The sequence below is a fragment of the Saccoglossus kowalevskii genome, chromosome 6, assembly GCF_978046115.1.
Source record: "Saccoglossus kowalevskii chromosome 6, keSacKowa6.1, whole genome shotgun sequence".
Classification (NCBI taxonomy): Eukaryota; Metazoa; Hemichordata; class Enteropneusta; family Harrimaniidae; genus Saccoglossus; species Saccoglossus kowalevskii.
The window spans coordinates 30,408,449-30,426,290 of record NC_140646.1 but is presented as its reverse complement, the minus strand read 5'-3'; the positions used below and the strand labels follow the sequence as shown (position 1 = coordinate 30,426,290).

Here is a 17,842-nt window from a genome sequence, read left to right as displayed (position 1 = left end):
TAACGCCCTCAGACAGCAATTTATATAATAAAAATGGCGGCGACCATTGAAGGAGCGTGGTGAAAGTTTCTTTGCAAAATTACTAATTTTGTCGTAGATATTTACCTTTCAACTAATTAGGATTGAAGAGAGTAATGTCGCGTTTGTTGTTTCAACAATCGCGACGTCTATGGTGCGCGTCGCCGATAACATCTAGAGGAGGCGTGGTTACGGTCAGTACTCAAAAGTTCTTCATCGTTGGTTTTGTGTCCCAGACAATTCGCCCCGGCGTTATTACTAACACCCACTCTAAAACGGTAACACTGGGACAAATGGCATGGGGTGTGGATATTGTCACAGTTCTTCTAAATTTAAGAGTGGGCTTGAGCATATTATTTGCTTGAAAAAGTGATTAGGGGTTGACAATTTGAAATCATGAGGGGGGGGGGGAGCTGAAAGATTTCTTTAAAAAAAACAGTTTGCAAGCTAGATACCGATAGAAAAAAATTGCATACAAGGTGTTGCAGGAACAACTGTTGGCAAAATTCAAGAGAAATAAAAATGTACAGACAAGATATCGCAACAAAAATTTGCACGAGTTCCATCCCTCTGCATCATTTCAATTTTGACCCCTAGTATTTAAAATTTTCAGGTTTTTGAAGATTGACTCTTTTGTTTTTAATCGACTGTCTGGGCTTGAAATAAACAAAATATCTTAGAAGTCTGACTGCCAGTTTTTAAATCTAATAGTACCGGGGTACCATGGTGATATATGGTAATCCATCTGATTTTTAAGGTACTTAGAGCCATGCAGAAAAGTGTGAATAGAAATAAATACATGTTGTTTTGCTCAATTTGTGTAGGTCATCCATAGTTTTGAAGACTAATTTCAAAAACAAAATACTAATATTTTTATTTTTTTATTTTATTAATTTTGAAAAACAAGACAAGATTTAGCAGACTGTGTTGTGTACGAGCAGTAAGACTGGCTTCTAATCTTCTAGTCTCTTCATCTCTCTAATGACCCACATATTCTTTTCTAGGTCAGTGGCCAAGTTTTGGTATTCCAACCAAGTCACCTGGTACCGTTTTCCACACGTAGTTGTAAACTGACAAAAAAGGAAGCTCCTCAAAATACAAAGATCCCAAAATCCTCAGCATCGATCAACTCGTATTATGAGAATCCATTGCGAATGATCAAAGATATGAGAAACATTGATGGACCTTCGGTGGATAAAAATAAAGACATTCTAGTATATGATGCTCGGCGTGATATATCAAAATACATCTGGATAGCATCCGGAGTGTTTTATTCAGTCGCAGCCATAGCAACAGCTGTCCTACCGTACAACATTAATATGTTACTATCCCCTGAAATTATAGATTTATCTTTGAATCTAAACAATAATTTATTGGTTACTGTCTTCGTCAATCTATTCCTGATATTCCAGCCTGTTATACTAAGGTTTCTCACCAAGAGACATGTATTTCATATATACTACAACGAACAGAAGAATATGTTTACAATTCATGCACAGTCGCCATTTTTAACTACAAGGAAAGTGACTGTGAAACCTGGCGCAATACAAATAGCAAATGAAGTGACAAGAAACGTAGTCACCAAGGCTATAACATCATTTTACGTTAATAGGAAGCCCTATCAGATTTATGTGGAATATTTTAAGATTCCCTATTATTATAATCTCCTGTATGGGTATGAACAACAGAGAGAGTTATAATTTAGACTGTGGCATAAGTCAGTCCTGTGTTTTTTTACAATGGATATCAAAATAAACTGATCATTAAACTTGCTATTTTCTTCTTTTTTTTGGAACAGTTTTCAGTTATTTGTAATTTCAGTTTTTTTTAGCAGCATTTGTTTGACTTTGCATTGAACCGCTGACAATTTGCATTTTAAAGTGTCACTATATTTGATGTGAGTGTTTGAATTTCAAATTAAATTGTACTATGGTGATCAAATAATAAAAATTCATTATGTTTAAGTGTGGAATGCTCTATGGTGCAAATATTTATCAGTTTAGCAATATTTCTTACAATTCTTTCGCTCAAAGTCTGATTTTAAAAAAAAATGGTTTTCACACAGAAACATCACCCATAAAGAAATCAACCATCCACAGGCACCGTGATTAATAACTATGCCAGTCAATGTTTGTAATATAAATATGGAGTGCAATGATATTCAGACATGTTTACACCTATAATTTGATTTTTCATTGCCAAAATAACACGTGGGTGAAACTACAAATTGAAAAAACAGTGTTTTTATTCTATATATGATTTTTACCACCTAAAAACCATGGCGATAATGGTTGTGTTCAATTAAAATTACCAAGTAAAAAAACACTGCTAAGAATGATGTTGTCAAGGGATATTGCAATACTAATTTGGCCTGGTAAGTACGTAAATAATATCCAAGTTCCCACATGAATTTGTTTACTGTATTGCGATATCTACAATACATATTAGAATATTTTTGAATGGTTTCATCTACTTTCCCTAAATCTGCAGTCAGTCATGTGGGCTGCAGAACAATGTTCAAATAAGTTGTACTTGAGAGTATGCGGTGTTTCTACCAAGAAAGTACAAATTTCAGTCAGTTGATGAAATATTTGATGTATTTGTTAGTTTACTGCCATATTATTTATGTCTCACTTCGATTTCTATCCCTGTTATGCGGACATAAAATGATCAATAATCCTGTCTGTTCCATCAACAAGCGTAATCTGTGATACATTGTAATGAAATAAATACATAATTTTCACTAATCGTGAATAATCAACATTTTGCAGCATTGAAACTCTAAATACAGGGAGTCACTGCAACTTTTACAAAATTTAGTCTTATAAAAAAATTCTGACTGCGTACATTTATGATTATATCAACTAATACATATCTTTTGTTGTTGCTAGAATTGTATATTTTGGCAGATCACAATCACACCAGTACAACTTTATGTACCAATATAAAATATTATATTCATACCTCCTGTGAACTACAGCTGTTGATTAGCCAACTTTTGATTTTGTGTAATGCTGCTTTTGAAATAAAATTGTTAATTGCAATAAACATTACTTGTTTATTTGATATTTCATTCAATTCAAAATAGGACTTACACCAACAGAAATGTAATTTGGAGCAATCAAACAGATAAACAAGATCTTAAAAACATGACCCTTTTGGTGAAAAAAATACATTGGTATCAAAGAGTCTGGTACAACAATTTGACGTCACCACTAGCCTAGAAAAAGGAAGACAATTTTAGTTCTATTATTACATTTCAATATTACCCCGCACTTAAGCAGGGTTATCAAAAATTGGTTATAGACTCATTAGTTGTTCCTCTGCACGGAAATCTTTAGTAAAAGGCGAAAGATTTATGCGGTCTGCAGAAAAACCAGAGTACAGATGTTAGCTTAACCAGGAGGTAGTGTATTTAAACAATCACATCATTGGATACGGTGAGTATAAATTGTAATTATTAGAGAATACAATTTTTAGTTCGAACACATTCAAATTACTAATATTACTAATTATAATTATATATTTGCAACATCTGTTATTATCAATAATTAATTTCACCTTCTACATATCTTAGAAAATCAAACGAAACTTATTCTGAAATGTATGCTGGGAGACAATCATGACAAAATTTGCATATGTATAGATATTACATAGCGCCATCTACGATAAGCTTGATATCCTACATGGTAGGATATCCTACATGGTAGCCAAAATTAGATTGTGTACTGTTCTAATTTTGCGTAGTTTATAGAAATGTTCACCAAGAAACGTCACAAAATAGTAAAAAGACATTGCAGCATTTTAATAATAGTTATAACCACGATCTATTATTACTGCCGTTGTTGGCGCACTCGACATGGGGCGTACTAAATATCTCCCGGCCGAATCACGGACCTATAAGTGGTTGAAAATGGTTTAATAGAAACGTGGACAATTCATTAAATACACGGTTTGCAGCAGAAAAGTTAGTTTTTTTTATTCAATGTTGTAGACGATTTTGGACACAAATGGCGGCCATCACCGTGGTAACTGCCCGGTCGATCACACTACCTTTCGGTGACATTACCGGTATTACCTATCTGTATTATACACACGCTGTATTTCATTGGGTATATGATAGAAAAGAAAAACCTACATTTACTCCATTGTGTGTGCGTTTTTACTCATAATAGACAACTGTGGCTGCGTTGCAGACATTTTTCATATGCAAATTCTGTTTTTATTTTCCTGTAGGTATGCAACTTATTTTTATGGTTTGTAACCTTTATTGTCGTCATGCACTTTTTCTGTGCTACGCATTTCAAATGATTGTTCTAGTTTTGATAACTGTTTTCTGAAGGTTTTTGTCGTCCTCAGATTTGTAGTTGTTCCATACACTACCCAAATTTAAATTTTTGTTAATGTATGTTACCAGATGTTACCCAGATATCTTTACCCTTTTTGTCAAGATCATTGGTGTAGATTGGTTAGCCATAAGATGTGATTTGTATCATCTTAAATGGATTCGCTCAACCAAATCTCACTGCAACAAAAGCATGATTGGTTTAACCATTGCTTCAGGAATCAGCATTTGTTTCATTTTGAAAAATGCCGTCATAGCCCTTGCTTTTACGTCTTCCATAGCCCCAGCGATTTTTCTCGATTCATTATTCCCAAGATATGTTTAGGTTTTAGTTTTTTAGTTCCCTTCCATGGACATAGAAGTTGAATTTGTCCTTTGATTTGTTGTTGGGCTTATGGTACAGTATAACCCGTTAGGTCTAGTCAACTTGTTTATGCCTTGGTCATGCCGGTCACCTGACTTCAATGTTACTATGACAGCCTATCTCTATCTCCAATAGTGCTCCAGACATGATAGTTGTGCATTTTTAATCAGATCACGTGACATATACGGTTATTAAACATATTGATCAGATAACTGGTTGAATGTCTCTATCTGCAATAGTGCTGCAGATATGATATTTATGTATTTTAATGAGGTCGCATAACCATATATGGTCATGACACATGTTGATCCGATCTAGTGTACAATGTTTTCAGTATAACAGTGTGAATGTTTCTGTATGCAATAATATGGACACTGGCAACATGCCGGGGTATAATAAACTGCTTTTTCTGATTTGGCTTTACTGTTATGTGTAAGGGTTGTGTAGTCAATTGGGAACAATCTTACGAGTCACTTTGGCTTGCACGACTCTTAAAGATAGGGGGGTCGTCACCTGCACATGCGTTAGATAGCCACAAACAAGCGTCTACCCTTGAGCCTTTGCGTTTTTAGCGCGTGTTGTTATCGTTGCTTAGGACTCAATTCCCGTGCATGCGCAGGTGACGACCCTTCCGCTTTATCAAAACACAAAAGGGTGTTGTGAGGGCATAGCACAAAACAAATGTCAATCATTTAGCCAGCGTATAAATGTATATGTATCTAGAAGTAGGAAGTTATTCATAGAGAAAATAAACACAAGATCAAGAAGACAAACAAGAAAAGTAAACTTTTTTTTTTTAAATTATATTTTTTATTGTGGCAATCAATAATAGTGGCTGTAACAGATTGGGATGTGACAATAATTAAATGTATATTTAAATGGAAAATAAAGAAATAAAATATTTATAGCTTAGTGAATGGTCATTCATTTAGCATACCATATATTTTCTCCGACAGCAACAATACTTTAAGTATCAAACAGAAAATGGGGTACGCTAAGATTGACTTATTTATCAACTAATTTAGACCAAGTTATCGACAAAGCTATTCACTGACGAAGAGATACAACCAGCTTTAATTGAAATATTTGCAACACACCCAATGTGGGCACTGCGGTAATCTGTTTTTAGATTGGTATTCTTTGGAATAAATACTCACCCACATTGCTTTTCTCTAATACAATTACACAGAATAATAAATTCCAGTACAAAGAAAACTATGTTTTATTTTACGTTAGTAACAAAGACCCAGACTTAATGATTGTTTCTGTAAGCATGACATGTTATCTTTGCACTGTATATTAGCCGAAACACTATGTTGTTTTTGACGAGTGTTACCCTGCCCTAAGAGCACTCAGGCATTGTGGGTAACATAGGAACATGCTAAGAAAAAAGCTTTGATTCTTGCTGGTTTTGGGAATGTGTCGTACAAACTTGTGTTCAAGGTATATTCATTATTTTTGTGTACAAGTGTGGTACTATATTCAACAAGACTGCAGTAGAAATGTTCGAAATTAAATTTTATCATTTAAACGTGCAACAGCAAACGAAAACTGGCAAGATTTTTTTTCTTCTTTTTTTCTTACATCAAATTGGAAAATAAATTAACTTCACTGCTAACCAAAATTAACTATGATATTGGGAAATAAAAAAACGAATACAAAAAAAATCCATGTAAGTGCTTCGTTTCTAATTTCAAGTACATGATCAATCTACAATGGAGACAACATTTCAAATATTAATTTTTCTTGGAATCTTTTCATTCTGTTTATAGTTTGAAACATTTCCTGCAAGAATTTGTTTCATCTATCATGATTGTATGTTAATTAGGTACTCAATGACCTCAATCAACAATTTGTCAAGCGAAATTTCAAACCAATGGAATTCAATATACGTTTCACATGAATTAAAATTGCTATATACACAGTTATTAATGAGAATCTGTTTATACTTTTGAAAATATGTTACAAACAGTTTCAAAGGAAAGGTTTCTTTCTTTTTGTTTGGAAAACATCCATTCCAATATTGGCACTTTATTTTTTTGTTATAGTTCTACAGTAATACATCACACAACTGTCAAACAATGTAAACCCCTGGTAAATCTATTGAAGAAAAAAAACAAAGTTGGTGTCTAAATATATTTCTGATTTGCATGCAATTATGCAAATCACAAAAATATACATATATATATATTTTAAATACCTACAATATTGTAACTTTGGGCAATCTTTAAAATACATGTATGTTAATGTAGCCTAAGAATTTACTGTAAAACACCTTTGAGAGAGTACAAAATTTGGTCTGTTAGGAGCACACCTCCAAAGGAAGCCATTATACACCAAAAATGTATTGTATACAGAATCTTTGAAATATGATTATTTTCGCCATGGAAACACACCTGTAATATTCATAAGTGCACATGTAATAATAGATCAAATAAAATAAGATTTTCACACCACAATATTCTAATAGTCATCCTGAAAATGTATAAAATGAGGAGACGATACTAGTATTACGGTAATTTCTTATTGAATCCCATTCATTATACTGTATTTTTGAAGCAAAATTTGGTCAATCTGTTCTGAAAAAGAAACCTTACTGGTATAAGTAAAATGATCCATAACATTTCACAATGCCTACAGGATATATCAAAATACACACATCAAATTCCTGATGGATCATAATAATGTTGTCAGTTTTCAATACAATTTCAACAATCATGATTAGTATGCATCACCATAGAAACAATGAAATGATATTAAACATACACTAGCATTAACAAACTGGTCAAATACCCCTTTTTTAACATTTTGAGCATATTCACTAGAATTTACATCAGCTGAAATAAAATCCAGTGACAGTAAGTGGGAAGTAGTACACTTTCTATGCATGTATTAAAAATTAATAAAGAGGTATTCTGATCTAATATCTTCATCTTTCCTTGATTTTACTGCAGCACGAAAAAAAAAAAGATCACATATTTATTAACAAAACTAACAACACTCAAAATATCATGATAATAAGTAATACAGTACTCAAGTCTCAAAAAAAAAATCCATCTTGTGGATCAATTCAGATGTTTTCAAAAAGGTTATATAATACATAACATCAATTTTTGCAGCCACATAAAGACAAACGATTTGGGACTGAAGTATCAGATTTGGGTACATTTTGTCTAGTACACCTAACTGCAGAATTTAATCCCAGCATTTGTGTTATACTGCCCTCACAGATGGTTAGTCAGAGGTCTAACATATTCCATACAAAATTCAAGACTTTATCTGAACTTAAGAGCCAGAGATATTTTTATCATTGGCGTCAAAAATTGTAAGAAAATATTTAAATTACCAACAAAATCATTTAAAATGACTTTCTAGAACTTTCTGACCATTCATGGAAAGCACTGCAGAAGAATCGGGATATTCAAATATTTTGGAAAACAAACACAAGGCTGCTTACTTCTATGAAAAAAAGAAGAAATTGAAGTGAAAATTGAATTACAACGATGACAGACAGGGAAATGGCGAAAGACCGGTCCACAGAAGTCAGGAGCAGACCAAGTAGACCATGGCACTTAGAGAGACTTATTAATCAGATGAAACTAAAATGATACGACACAACATTATAATCAGATCAGTTACCGTTAGCAACCACCTTAATGTAGAATGCTACACAAAAGTAACAAGACATGAATGTCACAGTCCCCGTTATTTAATTATAAAATACTCATGTTAAAATAATACATGGAACATCTGCAAACAATTGAATTAATATGTACTCTATGTGGGTACAACTCATCATAAAGTGATTTCCCTTAATCTGATAACTGAAAACTTTCATTGACCTGGGTCTAAAATCTCAGAGTACACAAGTGCAACCAAAGGATGTCTTATAAATCTGAGTAAACTTTGATGTACCTTTAATAACAACTTGACTTCTTTGTTAATTCAGGTCTTTGTATATTACCAGGACCTGGGTTTGTTTCAGTATCACCACTATAATTCCCATCAAAATGTAGTCGTGACACCCCTCTACATTTTCTTCTGAGATTGGTGATGGTACGACCCATATGTCACTGATTCAGATCAAGGTCATGACCAGGTCATAACATCACTAAAAACCCTAGCAATACAATCTAAGGTAATTATTTATTCTTAGCATGCTCAGTTGTTCTCTCAGGGGTGTTGGGAGAGGTAATTTTGGATGAAAATCATGAAAAAGACCCACTTAGGATTTTCAGATCTGGAAATAAAAATTACGTGCATAATCCAGAAATAACATATGGAGTAATAAGATATACAGTGTTTTTGACGTCCAGAAGTATTTTACTGGGTTTTTAATGAGAAAAGGTGTTTTCATTGTGGTTTATGAAAACTGCTGCTAAAATGGCTTTTTATTTGTATTATTTTACCATTTTTCTCAAAGATCAGATTAACAGTGAACTAAAACGAATAAACTGTAGACTGATTTTGACATCAAATATTGCTACAGCTATATGTGCTAAAATATGTGATGATCAATACTTGAGATATCAGTATTAATTAATTATGTTAAGTGATTAAGAAGCATACATATTTACCAAAAACTAATATGGTGTATAGTCCTAGGTTCACTGAAATGTGATGGGTACTCTTTAAAAGTTTCATTGAAATCCAATGAGTGGTTTGTAGACATCAGTGCAACAGCCATAGAACAGCAAAAAATTAACTAATTATGCAAATTAGGTAATTAATAGGCACAATTATTTATCCCAAAATTAATCAGGTCTCTGCATAGTCCTAGAAAATGTCGCAAGTCTCATTGAAATGTGATGATTAGTAATTGAGATATCAGGTGAAAAGCTGAAAATTAACTAAATATGCTAATAAGGTGATTAATATGCACAAATATTTACCCAAAAACTAATTAGGTCTCTGCACAGTCCTCAAGTAACTATGTACCAAGTTTCATTGAAATGTGATCATTACTACTTGAAATATCAAAAGCTGAAAATTAATTAATTATGCAAATTAGGTAATTAATATGTACTGATATTACCCGAAACACTACCAGGTCTGTGCAGTGTCATATGACATCAATGTACCAAGTTTTATTGAAATGTTATGATTAGTACTTGAGATATCAGTGGAAAAGCCGAAAATTGATTAATCATTATGTAAATTAGGTAATTAATAATATTAACAGATTTTTACCCAAAACTAATCAAATCTGCGCATTAGTTCAGAGCATCCATGTGCCAAGTTTCATCAAAATCCAATGAGTGGTTCTTCAGATATCAGTGGAACAGTCTTGGAACAGCTAAAAATCAGCTAATTATCATGCAAATTAGGTAATTAATATTCATAGATTTTTACCAAAACCTAATCAACTCTGCGCATTATCCCAGAGCATCTATGTACCAAGTTTCACCAAAACTTGATTAGTGGTTCTTGAGATAACGGTGGAACAAAAAAAGTGACATACATACATACATACAGACATACAGACAGGGTAACTGCAAAGACTCCCTTTTGTGCTTCGCACGCGGGAGTCAAAAACTTGTGAGTAGCATTCTACCTTAAAAAAAAAAAAGACTTGACTGAACTGACATGAAAAGGATCGTCTTGAAAACCAAAAAAAGGAAGACTCCTTTTATGTATGACCAAGAACACATTTTTAAATTCAAAAGAATGATCTCTCATTGGAGTGTTTTTTTAACAAGAAGGTCAAATGTCTGAGTGCATATTTTCTATCAGCAATTTGTCCACATCTTTGTTCGCTACATGTAGACTAAAGGAGAACACACACTTGTTAAGCTCCAAACACCTGTTATATACTACAATTGTCGCCATGGTTACTGGGGGAAATATATTTTTAACAATCTCTAAAAATTATATACAATTCTCAAAGTCTGAAAAAACAAAACAAAAAAAATTGTAACTGGAACCATATTTAATCCTGTGATGAGTGGGTTATGTGACACTCCATTCATGGAAAGATAGAACGGGATGGCTTGACTTGTATATACTTGTTAGTTGAACTTGGCATCTGCATATCCTCTTAGTCTAGAAGGACAATTACGAATTGTGTGTCTGTTTCTAAGGAGTAAAAACAAAGATTTTAACATGATTATCTAGTATCAAAATATTTGGTCTGAAAATTTGAGCAAGAGTATAAGTAGAGCGATGATTGGTTGGTCTGATGAATAATTGTCTCTAGAAGGGTGATTGGCTGGTCCTATGAATAATTGTATATAGACTGGTGATTGGCTGGTCCTATGAATAATTGTATATAGACTGGTAATTGGCTGGTACTATGAATAATTGTATATAGACTGGTAATTGGCTGGTCCTATGAATAATTGTATATAGACTGGTAATTGGCTGGTCTATGAATAATTGTATATAGACTGGTAATTGGCTGGTACTATGAATAATTGTATATAGACTGGTAATTGGCTGGTCCTATGAATAATTGTATATAGACTGGTAATTGGCTGGTCTATGAATAATTGTATATAGACTGGTAATTGGCTGGTCCTATGAATAATTGTATATAGACTGGTAATTGGCTGGTCCTATGAATAATTGTATATAGACTGGTAATTGGCTGGTCCTATGAATAATTGTATATAGACTGGTAATTGGCTGGTACTATGAATAATTATATATAGACTGGTAATTGGCTGGTCCTATGAATAATTGTATATAGACTGGTAATTGGCTGGTCCTATGAATAATTGTATATAGACTGGTAATTGGCTGGTCCTATGAATAATTGTATATAGACTGGTAATTGGCTGGTCCTATGAATAATTGTATATAGACTGGTAATTGGCTGGTCCTATGAATAATTATATATAGACTGGTAATTGGCTGGTCCTATGAATAATTGTATATAGACTGGTAATTGGCTGGTCCTATGAATAATTGTATATAGACTGGTAATTGGCTGGTACTATGAATAATTGTCTCTAGAAGGGTGATTGGCTGGTCCTATGAATAATTGTATATAGACTGGTAATTGGCTGGTCCTATGAATAATTATATATAGACTGGTAATTGGCTGGTCCTATGAATAATTGTATATAGACTGGTAATTGGCTGGTCCTATGAATAATTATATATAGACTGGTAATTGGCTGGTCCTATGAATAATTGTATATAGACTGGTAATTGGCTGGTCCTATGAATAATTGTATATAGACTGGTAATTGGCTGGTCTGATGAATAATTGTCTCTAGAAGGGTGATTGGCTGGTCCTATGAATAATTGTATATAGACTGGTAATTGGCTGGTCCTATGAATAATTGTATATAGACTGGTAATTGGCTGGTCCTATGAATAATTGTATATAGACTGGTAATTGGCTGGTCCTATGAATAATTATATATAGACTGGTAATTGGCTGGTCCTATGAATAATTGTATATAGACTGGTAATTGGCTGGTCCTATGAATAATTGTATATAGACTGGTAATTGGCTGGTCCTATGAATAATTGTATATAGACTGGTAATTGGCTGGTACTATGAATAATTATATATAGACTGGTAATTGGCTGGTCCTATGAATAATTGTATATAGACTGGTAATTGGCTGGTCCTATGAATAATTGTATATAGACTGGTAATTGGCTGGTCCTATGAATAATTGTATATAGACTGGTAATTGGCTGGTCCTATGAATAATTATATATAGACTGGTAATTGGCTGGTCCTATGAATAATTGTATATAGACTGGTAATTGGCTGGTCCTATGAATAATTATATATAGACTGGTAATTGGCTGGTCCTATGAATAATTGTATATAGACTGGTAATTGGCTGGTACTATGAATAATTATATATAGACTCGTATTTGGCTGGTACTATGACTAGTTGGATATGAACATATTTTGGGTCGAAAAACAGATTTCAGACTCAGATCCATCTTAAGTGGGTTCACGAAAATACAATTCGTGAAGATGTATAGCAATTACTGGGACGCCATGTTGTCACAAAATATTAACAGGTGTAGATCTGCCTGTATTTCAGAGAAACTCAACTTACTTTCTTTGTTCTGTCAACATGAATAAACGATCTTGTGCTGCCCTCAACTCTTCACTCATCGCATTGTACTGGGCTGTCTCATTAGCTGTCGGTTCTCCTGATTCATACGCAACAACTCTACTAGAAAGTTCCTGAGTACGAGATCTCAATTCTTGGATAGATGCATAAATGTTACCATCTTCACCCTCCTAAGCAGAAACCAAGAATAATGTGTTAGAAAATGACAGATATTTTTTTTAACTTCATCATATTTGCTCATATAACGCTATGAAACCCGAGTGAGCCATGCAATAATTTTTCTTATCAAACCTATTCCTGCTTGACTATATTTGGACAAACATATTCCTTTTATAGATTTAAAAAGGCGTGCACTTCAAACTGGTTTCAGCCAGTTTCCAATACATTATGATGTCACGGCTGAAATTTGTAGCAAATTTTATCTTGACAGTACATAATTATGCTGTTATGCATTGAAAGAGTTGTGATAGTAACAACTGAATATGTTTGTACTTGTCATGGTTCGCACTGTAGATGTTTGAATAAATGGCTGAAACAAGATTTAATGAAATACATGAAAAACCATTAGCTCAAAACAATTAATTAATGTACCTATATGATAAAACCTTTATGAGCTGGACACAACTCTTACAGCCCTCTGTCATACAGCTTACACACCCACACGGTCATTTCTGTCGTACAACATCAACCCCCCAAAACTGTATCCATGTATATATACTGTATACATGTATATAAACTAACTATACTGTATCATTAAATATTACTTATTCTGATCATAGAAAAATCCTCTGCAATTTACTTAGGGGTATACACTACTAATAGAGCAAATATGGTATTTTGCTCACATTTCAGATACGCAACAACTATTATAACGAAGAGTTACATATCAATTAAATTATATCATGTATTTTTCAAACATTTTCGCTTTTTGGCTGACCTTTGCATTTCTGATTTCAATGTGAACCAACAGCGCCCCTAACTCCAACTCCTCTGAATACCCATTACACAATGGAACTGAGCGATAACCTAAAATTAAGAATAATTTATAAAAATTAACAAAACTGTGTACAAAAAAATGTGTACAAAAAGACTCACAAGGATAAAGAACAAGCCATGCATGCATGGCTGCCATTCGGCCATTTTGAATCAGATAGTCAAACCAATATATCTATGTCATGATGTATAATGAATATATAAAATTTGAACATAATCAGTCAAAGCATGGCAGAGATATAGCACTAGAACTGCATTCATTAAAACCAAATGGCCGCCAGTCGGCCATTTAAAATCCAATCTGAAAAATAAAATATCATGCATCAAGCTCCCATAATGTCCAACATTAGTACCAAGTTTGCACAAAATGCCTCCATAAATGCTTGACTTTGATGATTTTTTAGCACAAAAACAGGCACCATTCGACCATCTTGCATATGTATAATATTATGTATGATGTATGTATAATATTATGTTTGATTGTTCGGACGGACGCATGAATGCACGGACACACAAAGGTCAATCCATAAGTCCCCGGTTTTGGACTGTGTCTGAACAGGGACTAAAAAATTTGTGTTACTCACCATTTCTGATGCAAGATATTGGATATGTGGCTTGACCGAGAAAGTTTGGATCACCAAACATGTCTTCGTCCTGTACAGAAAAGCGTATCATAGCAACTGGGGGATTGATGATGTCAAACTCACAGACTTCCATCCAGACTGGATTCAACCCATTGTCCACTGTTAGATGTGATAGATAATTGAAAGCAGTTTTTCAAAACTGCCAGGCACATTGACTTATTTTAATAATAATTGAACACAGACTTAACTCATTTATTAATACTATGAATGTCAAATTAAAATTACAATTTTGTCATCTTTAAACCTGCATAATTTTTTTCTTATTTTCTTAAAAAATGTTGATCAAGGTCTGTTGCCAATAGAAAAGTATGTTAATTTGGTCAAAAAAAAAGAATTTATAAAAACAAATGTCTGAAATGCACTAACCTTTTGTTTTTGTCTTGTACTTATTGTGATTATCATAGTCAGTACCAATAATTTCAACTTCTACAAAGGGACTAGCAATACCACGACCAGTCTTAATGAGATGGCGAGCTCCCATAATCTGTCAATGAAAATGCATGTTTCAAGCTTATTGGTTTACACTGGTAATGCTAAATGTGGAAAATAAGACGTATAATATGATTGGCTTACTGTTATCGTTATGGTAATTGGTTCCACAACACCATTCAGAATATTTTTGTCAGTGGGATCATAGCCTTCAATATTTCGCATACAGTCAGGAAGCAACACCATACCGCATTTACCGTTTGCCAAAAAGCGGCCGGCATTTATTTGGATAGGACGATCTGTAAATGTGGAAGCAATCAATTTAATGAACACATCAACAAAATATAACAACATATATTTCTGTCTCTCTATGACCTTAGAATGTGAAATTGAGTTGGAGCAAGAGCCACAAACTTGTTTTTATCCCTCAAATAGTGTTCCATTTTATCTCACCATCACATCCACTGTCACCAAATACCATGGTTACGGAAGGGAAACTGGGGAAGTGATGATATGAGAGATGAAACACTATTTTAGTAACAGAAAACAAGTCTTGTGGCTCCCTCACTTTCAACAAGATCACACCTATCAGTAAGGTATATTATTATACATATTTCATCGTAATTTTGCGGTAATTTATGGGGTATTTCATCATATCATATTAGGAAATGCGAATTCCAAATAATGGAATAATTAAGCACGTAAGCGTCCTCTAATAATAAAAACAAACATGGCTGCCACCAGGGTTTTGACAGGACCCCACACAAAGAAGTTCGCTGATTCTGCTCTAAACTTTTGGGATTTCAGCATTCCCATGATGTATCCTTGGAAGGAAAAATGTATAAAAATAAGGTTATTACAAGGATACCTCAAAGTATGCACTCAGACAGTACGCCGTCGTATCGACCTCAGCTGCAATTCAGTCGATAGTCCCACTGTACTGCCTTTGTTCATACTTTGAGGTATCCTCATAATAACCTTATATTATGCAATGTTAACAATAAGATCAGGCCATTACTATGTACAGAACTTTTCATCTCATACATTTTTATGTAAAAAAAATGTAAAACAACCAAACATTTTTTTTCTGACACATCCTTCTGTGTTACTGTGTACAATATACAAAATAATTGCTAGAACTTTCCACTTACCTGACCTGAACAGAAGAGTTTGGGAGAGAGATGGTGATAAAGAATGGAAACTATATAACATATATAGATATTACAAACCTGGTGTTTGGTAATTAAGTGCAACCATCTGTGAGCCGCACATCCAACATGGCATTGGATCATAGTTTGAAGAATCCACTCGCTGTCCTTTGGGATAAACTCGACTAAACTGAAACTTGTTATATCTTGTAAATAAAGCTGCTTTACCCTTAGCAACATACTTTTCCACTTTGGTTTCTGGGAAGGATGACATCTCATAATAGTTTCCAGGAATACCTAGATTCAATGTAAAATAAAGAAAGCTTAGAAAGAGATCCCGTGTGCTGAGAGTATTGAAGACACATTACAGCAATTCCAGGCACTGATTTGACGCTAAAGTAGTACTAGATGTTGATAACTTACTACAATAGGTTACACACTTTGTTTTCACATTTACATAAGTTGTTACAAATAATGCAGACAGCATGTCTGCAATTTGAAGCGCACCGGAAGAAAGCTCCGCCCATAAAAGTGGCAGTACCTTAAGTTAGTTTTGAATTTCATCCAGTATATCAATAATGAAATTGAATACACAAGTAGAATGGGTGTTATTCGATTATTAGTTCTCGACGACGAGAACCAAAAGGTTGATGTGCCACCAAATAATCGCTTTAAAAAGCTTATCACTGGCATCACACGTCGGGGAGGGTTGCCGCCGTACACAAGTAGTTTTTGTCGGATTTCACGTTCGTAAATGCGCGGTCGCAATGTTTTATACTATTCGACATAAGTCTATAACGTTGTCAGTTTCCTGGCAGGATACTCTCGGTGGTAACAAACCATTTGACGATATTATAAGCTGTCTGCTTTGAAACACCATTTCGATCACTAATCTCAGCAAATGACAGTCCACGAAAATACAAATCGACAACTCTCGTTCTCACTTCAACTGGTTTTTTGACTCCTTGCTTCTCCATCGTGATGCTTAAACAACTTGGACAAATGTCGATTTGTAGACGCAAACTACACGATGACCGACCAAAAGTGAATGAAAGACAGACGCGCCTCAAAGTCTAGTGTACCTGACCTTGTAGCAAAAATAGAAAACATTGTGGGCAATATCTGTCAATCATTCCTCTGATTTGCAGCCGATGTTTATATTTCTAGTTACAACTTCTGTAAATTTAAAAACAAAGTGTGTAACCTACTGTAGTAAGTTATCAACATCTAGCACTACTTCAGCGTCAAATCAGTGCCTGGAATTGCTGTAAAAATTAATTCAAAATTACTTGTACTTGAGATATTGATGAAATAGCTGAAAACTAATTATGTAAATCGTAATGTAATAATGCGTAATGTAATATCTATGTACCAAGTTTAATTGAAATGTGATTAGAACAAAAAAACTATGAATTATTATTAGAGAATTAATATGAACAAATTTCAACCCAAAATTAATCAGGCCTGTCTATTGTTCTAGAGCATTTATGTACCAAATTTTATTCAAAGGCGATGATCAGTAATTGAGATATCAGTGTTAATTAATTATTTTAATTAGGTGATTAATAAGCATAAATATTTACCAAAAACTAATTGGGTCTCTGCATAGTCCTAGGTTCATTGAAATGTGATGATGAATACATTAAAATCCAATTAGTGGTTCTTTATATATCAGTGGAACATTCATGGAAAAAATTAACTAATTATGCAAATTAGGTAATTAATATCCACAATTATTTTCCCTAAAACTAACCAGGTCTTAAAGGATCTATGTAGCAAGTCTCATTGAAATATGATGATCAGTACTTGAGTTATCAGGTGAAAAGCTGAACATTAATTATGCTAATAAGGTGATT

The 17,842-nt window shown here is 33.7% G+C and overlaps 2 protein-coding genes and 1 non-coding gene across 3 annotated transcripts in view; 1 reads left to right on the top strand and 2 right to left on the bottom strand.

Annotated features, from left to right (window-relative positions):
* Positions 1–45: 45 nt before the first annotated feature.
* On the top strand, positions 46–1,990 carry LOC100376394 (uncharacterized). Its single transcript, XM_002742199.4, has 2 exons — positions 46–212; positions 1,023–1,990. Exons 1-2 carry the CDS (start codon positions 135–137, stop codon positions 1,716–1,718), a joined length of 774 nt encoding a protein of 257 aa, XP_002742245.1. The 5' UTR covers positions 46–134; the 3' UTR covers positions 1,719–1,990.
* A 1,294-nt stretch (positions 1,991–3,284) lies between these two features.
* LOC144344454 (U5 spliceosomal RNA) lies at positions 3,285–3,403 on the bottom strand. The gene has a single exon (XR_013419174.1). It is a non-coding gene; the product is annotated as a U5 spliceosomal RNA (small nuclear RNA).
* Positions 3,404–5,925: 2,522 nt separating this feature from the next.
* Positions 5,926–17,842, bottom strand: part of LOC100377901 (1-phosphatidylinositol 4,5-bisphosphate phosphodiesterase gamma-1-like) — a 66,975-nt gene continuing 55,058 nt past the window's right edge. The window contains exons 26-32 of the mRNA XM_002742208.4: positions 16,068–16,283; positions 14,983–15,137; positions 14,776–14,893; positions 14,350–14,508; positions 13,710–13,798; positions 12,755–12,942; positions 5,926–10,802 (exon numbers count right to left, since the gene is read on the bottom strand). Of these exons, the coding sequence (XP_002742254.1) occupies positions 10,736–10,802; positions 12,755–12,942; positions 13,710–13,798; positions 14,350–14,508; positions 14,776–14,893; positions 14,983–15,137; positions 16,068–16,283 (992 nt within the window). The 3' untranslated portion in view covers positions 5,926–10,735. The remainder of the gene's footprint in view (positions 10,803–12,754; positions 12,943–13,709; positions 13,799–14,349; positions 14,509–14,775; positions 14,894–14,982; positions 15,138–16,067; positions 16,284–17,842) is intronic.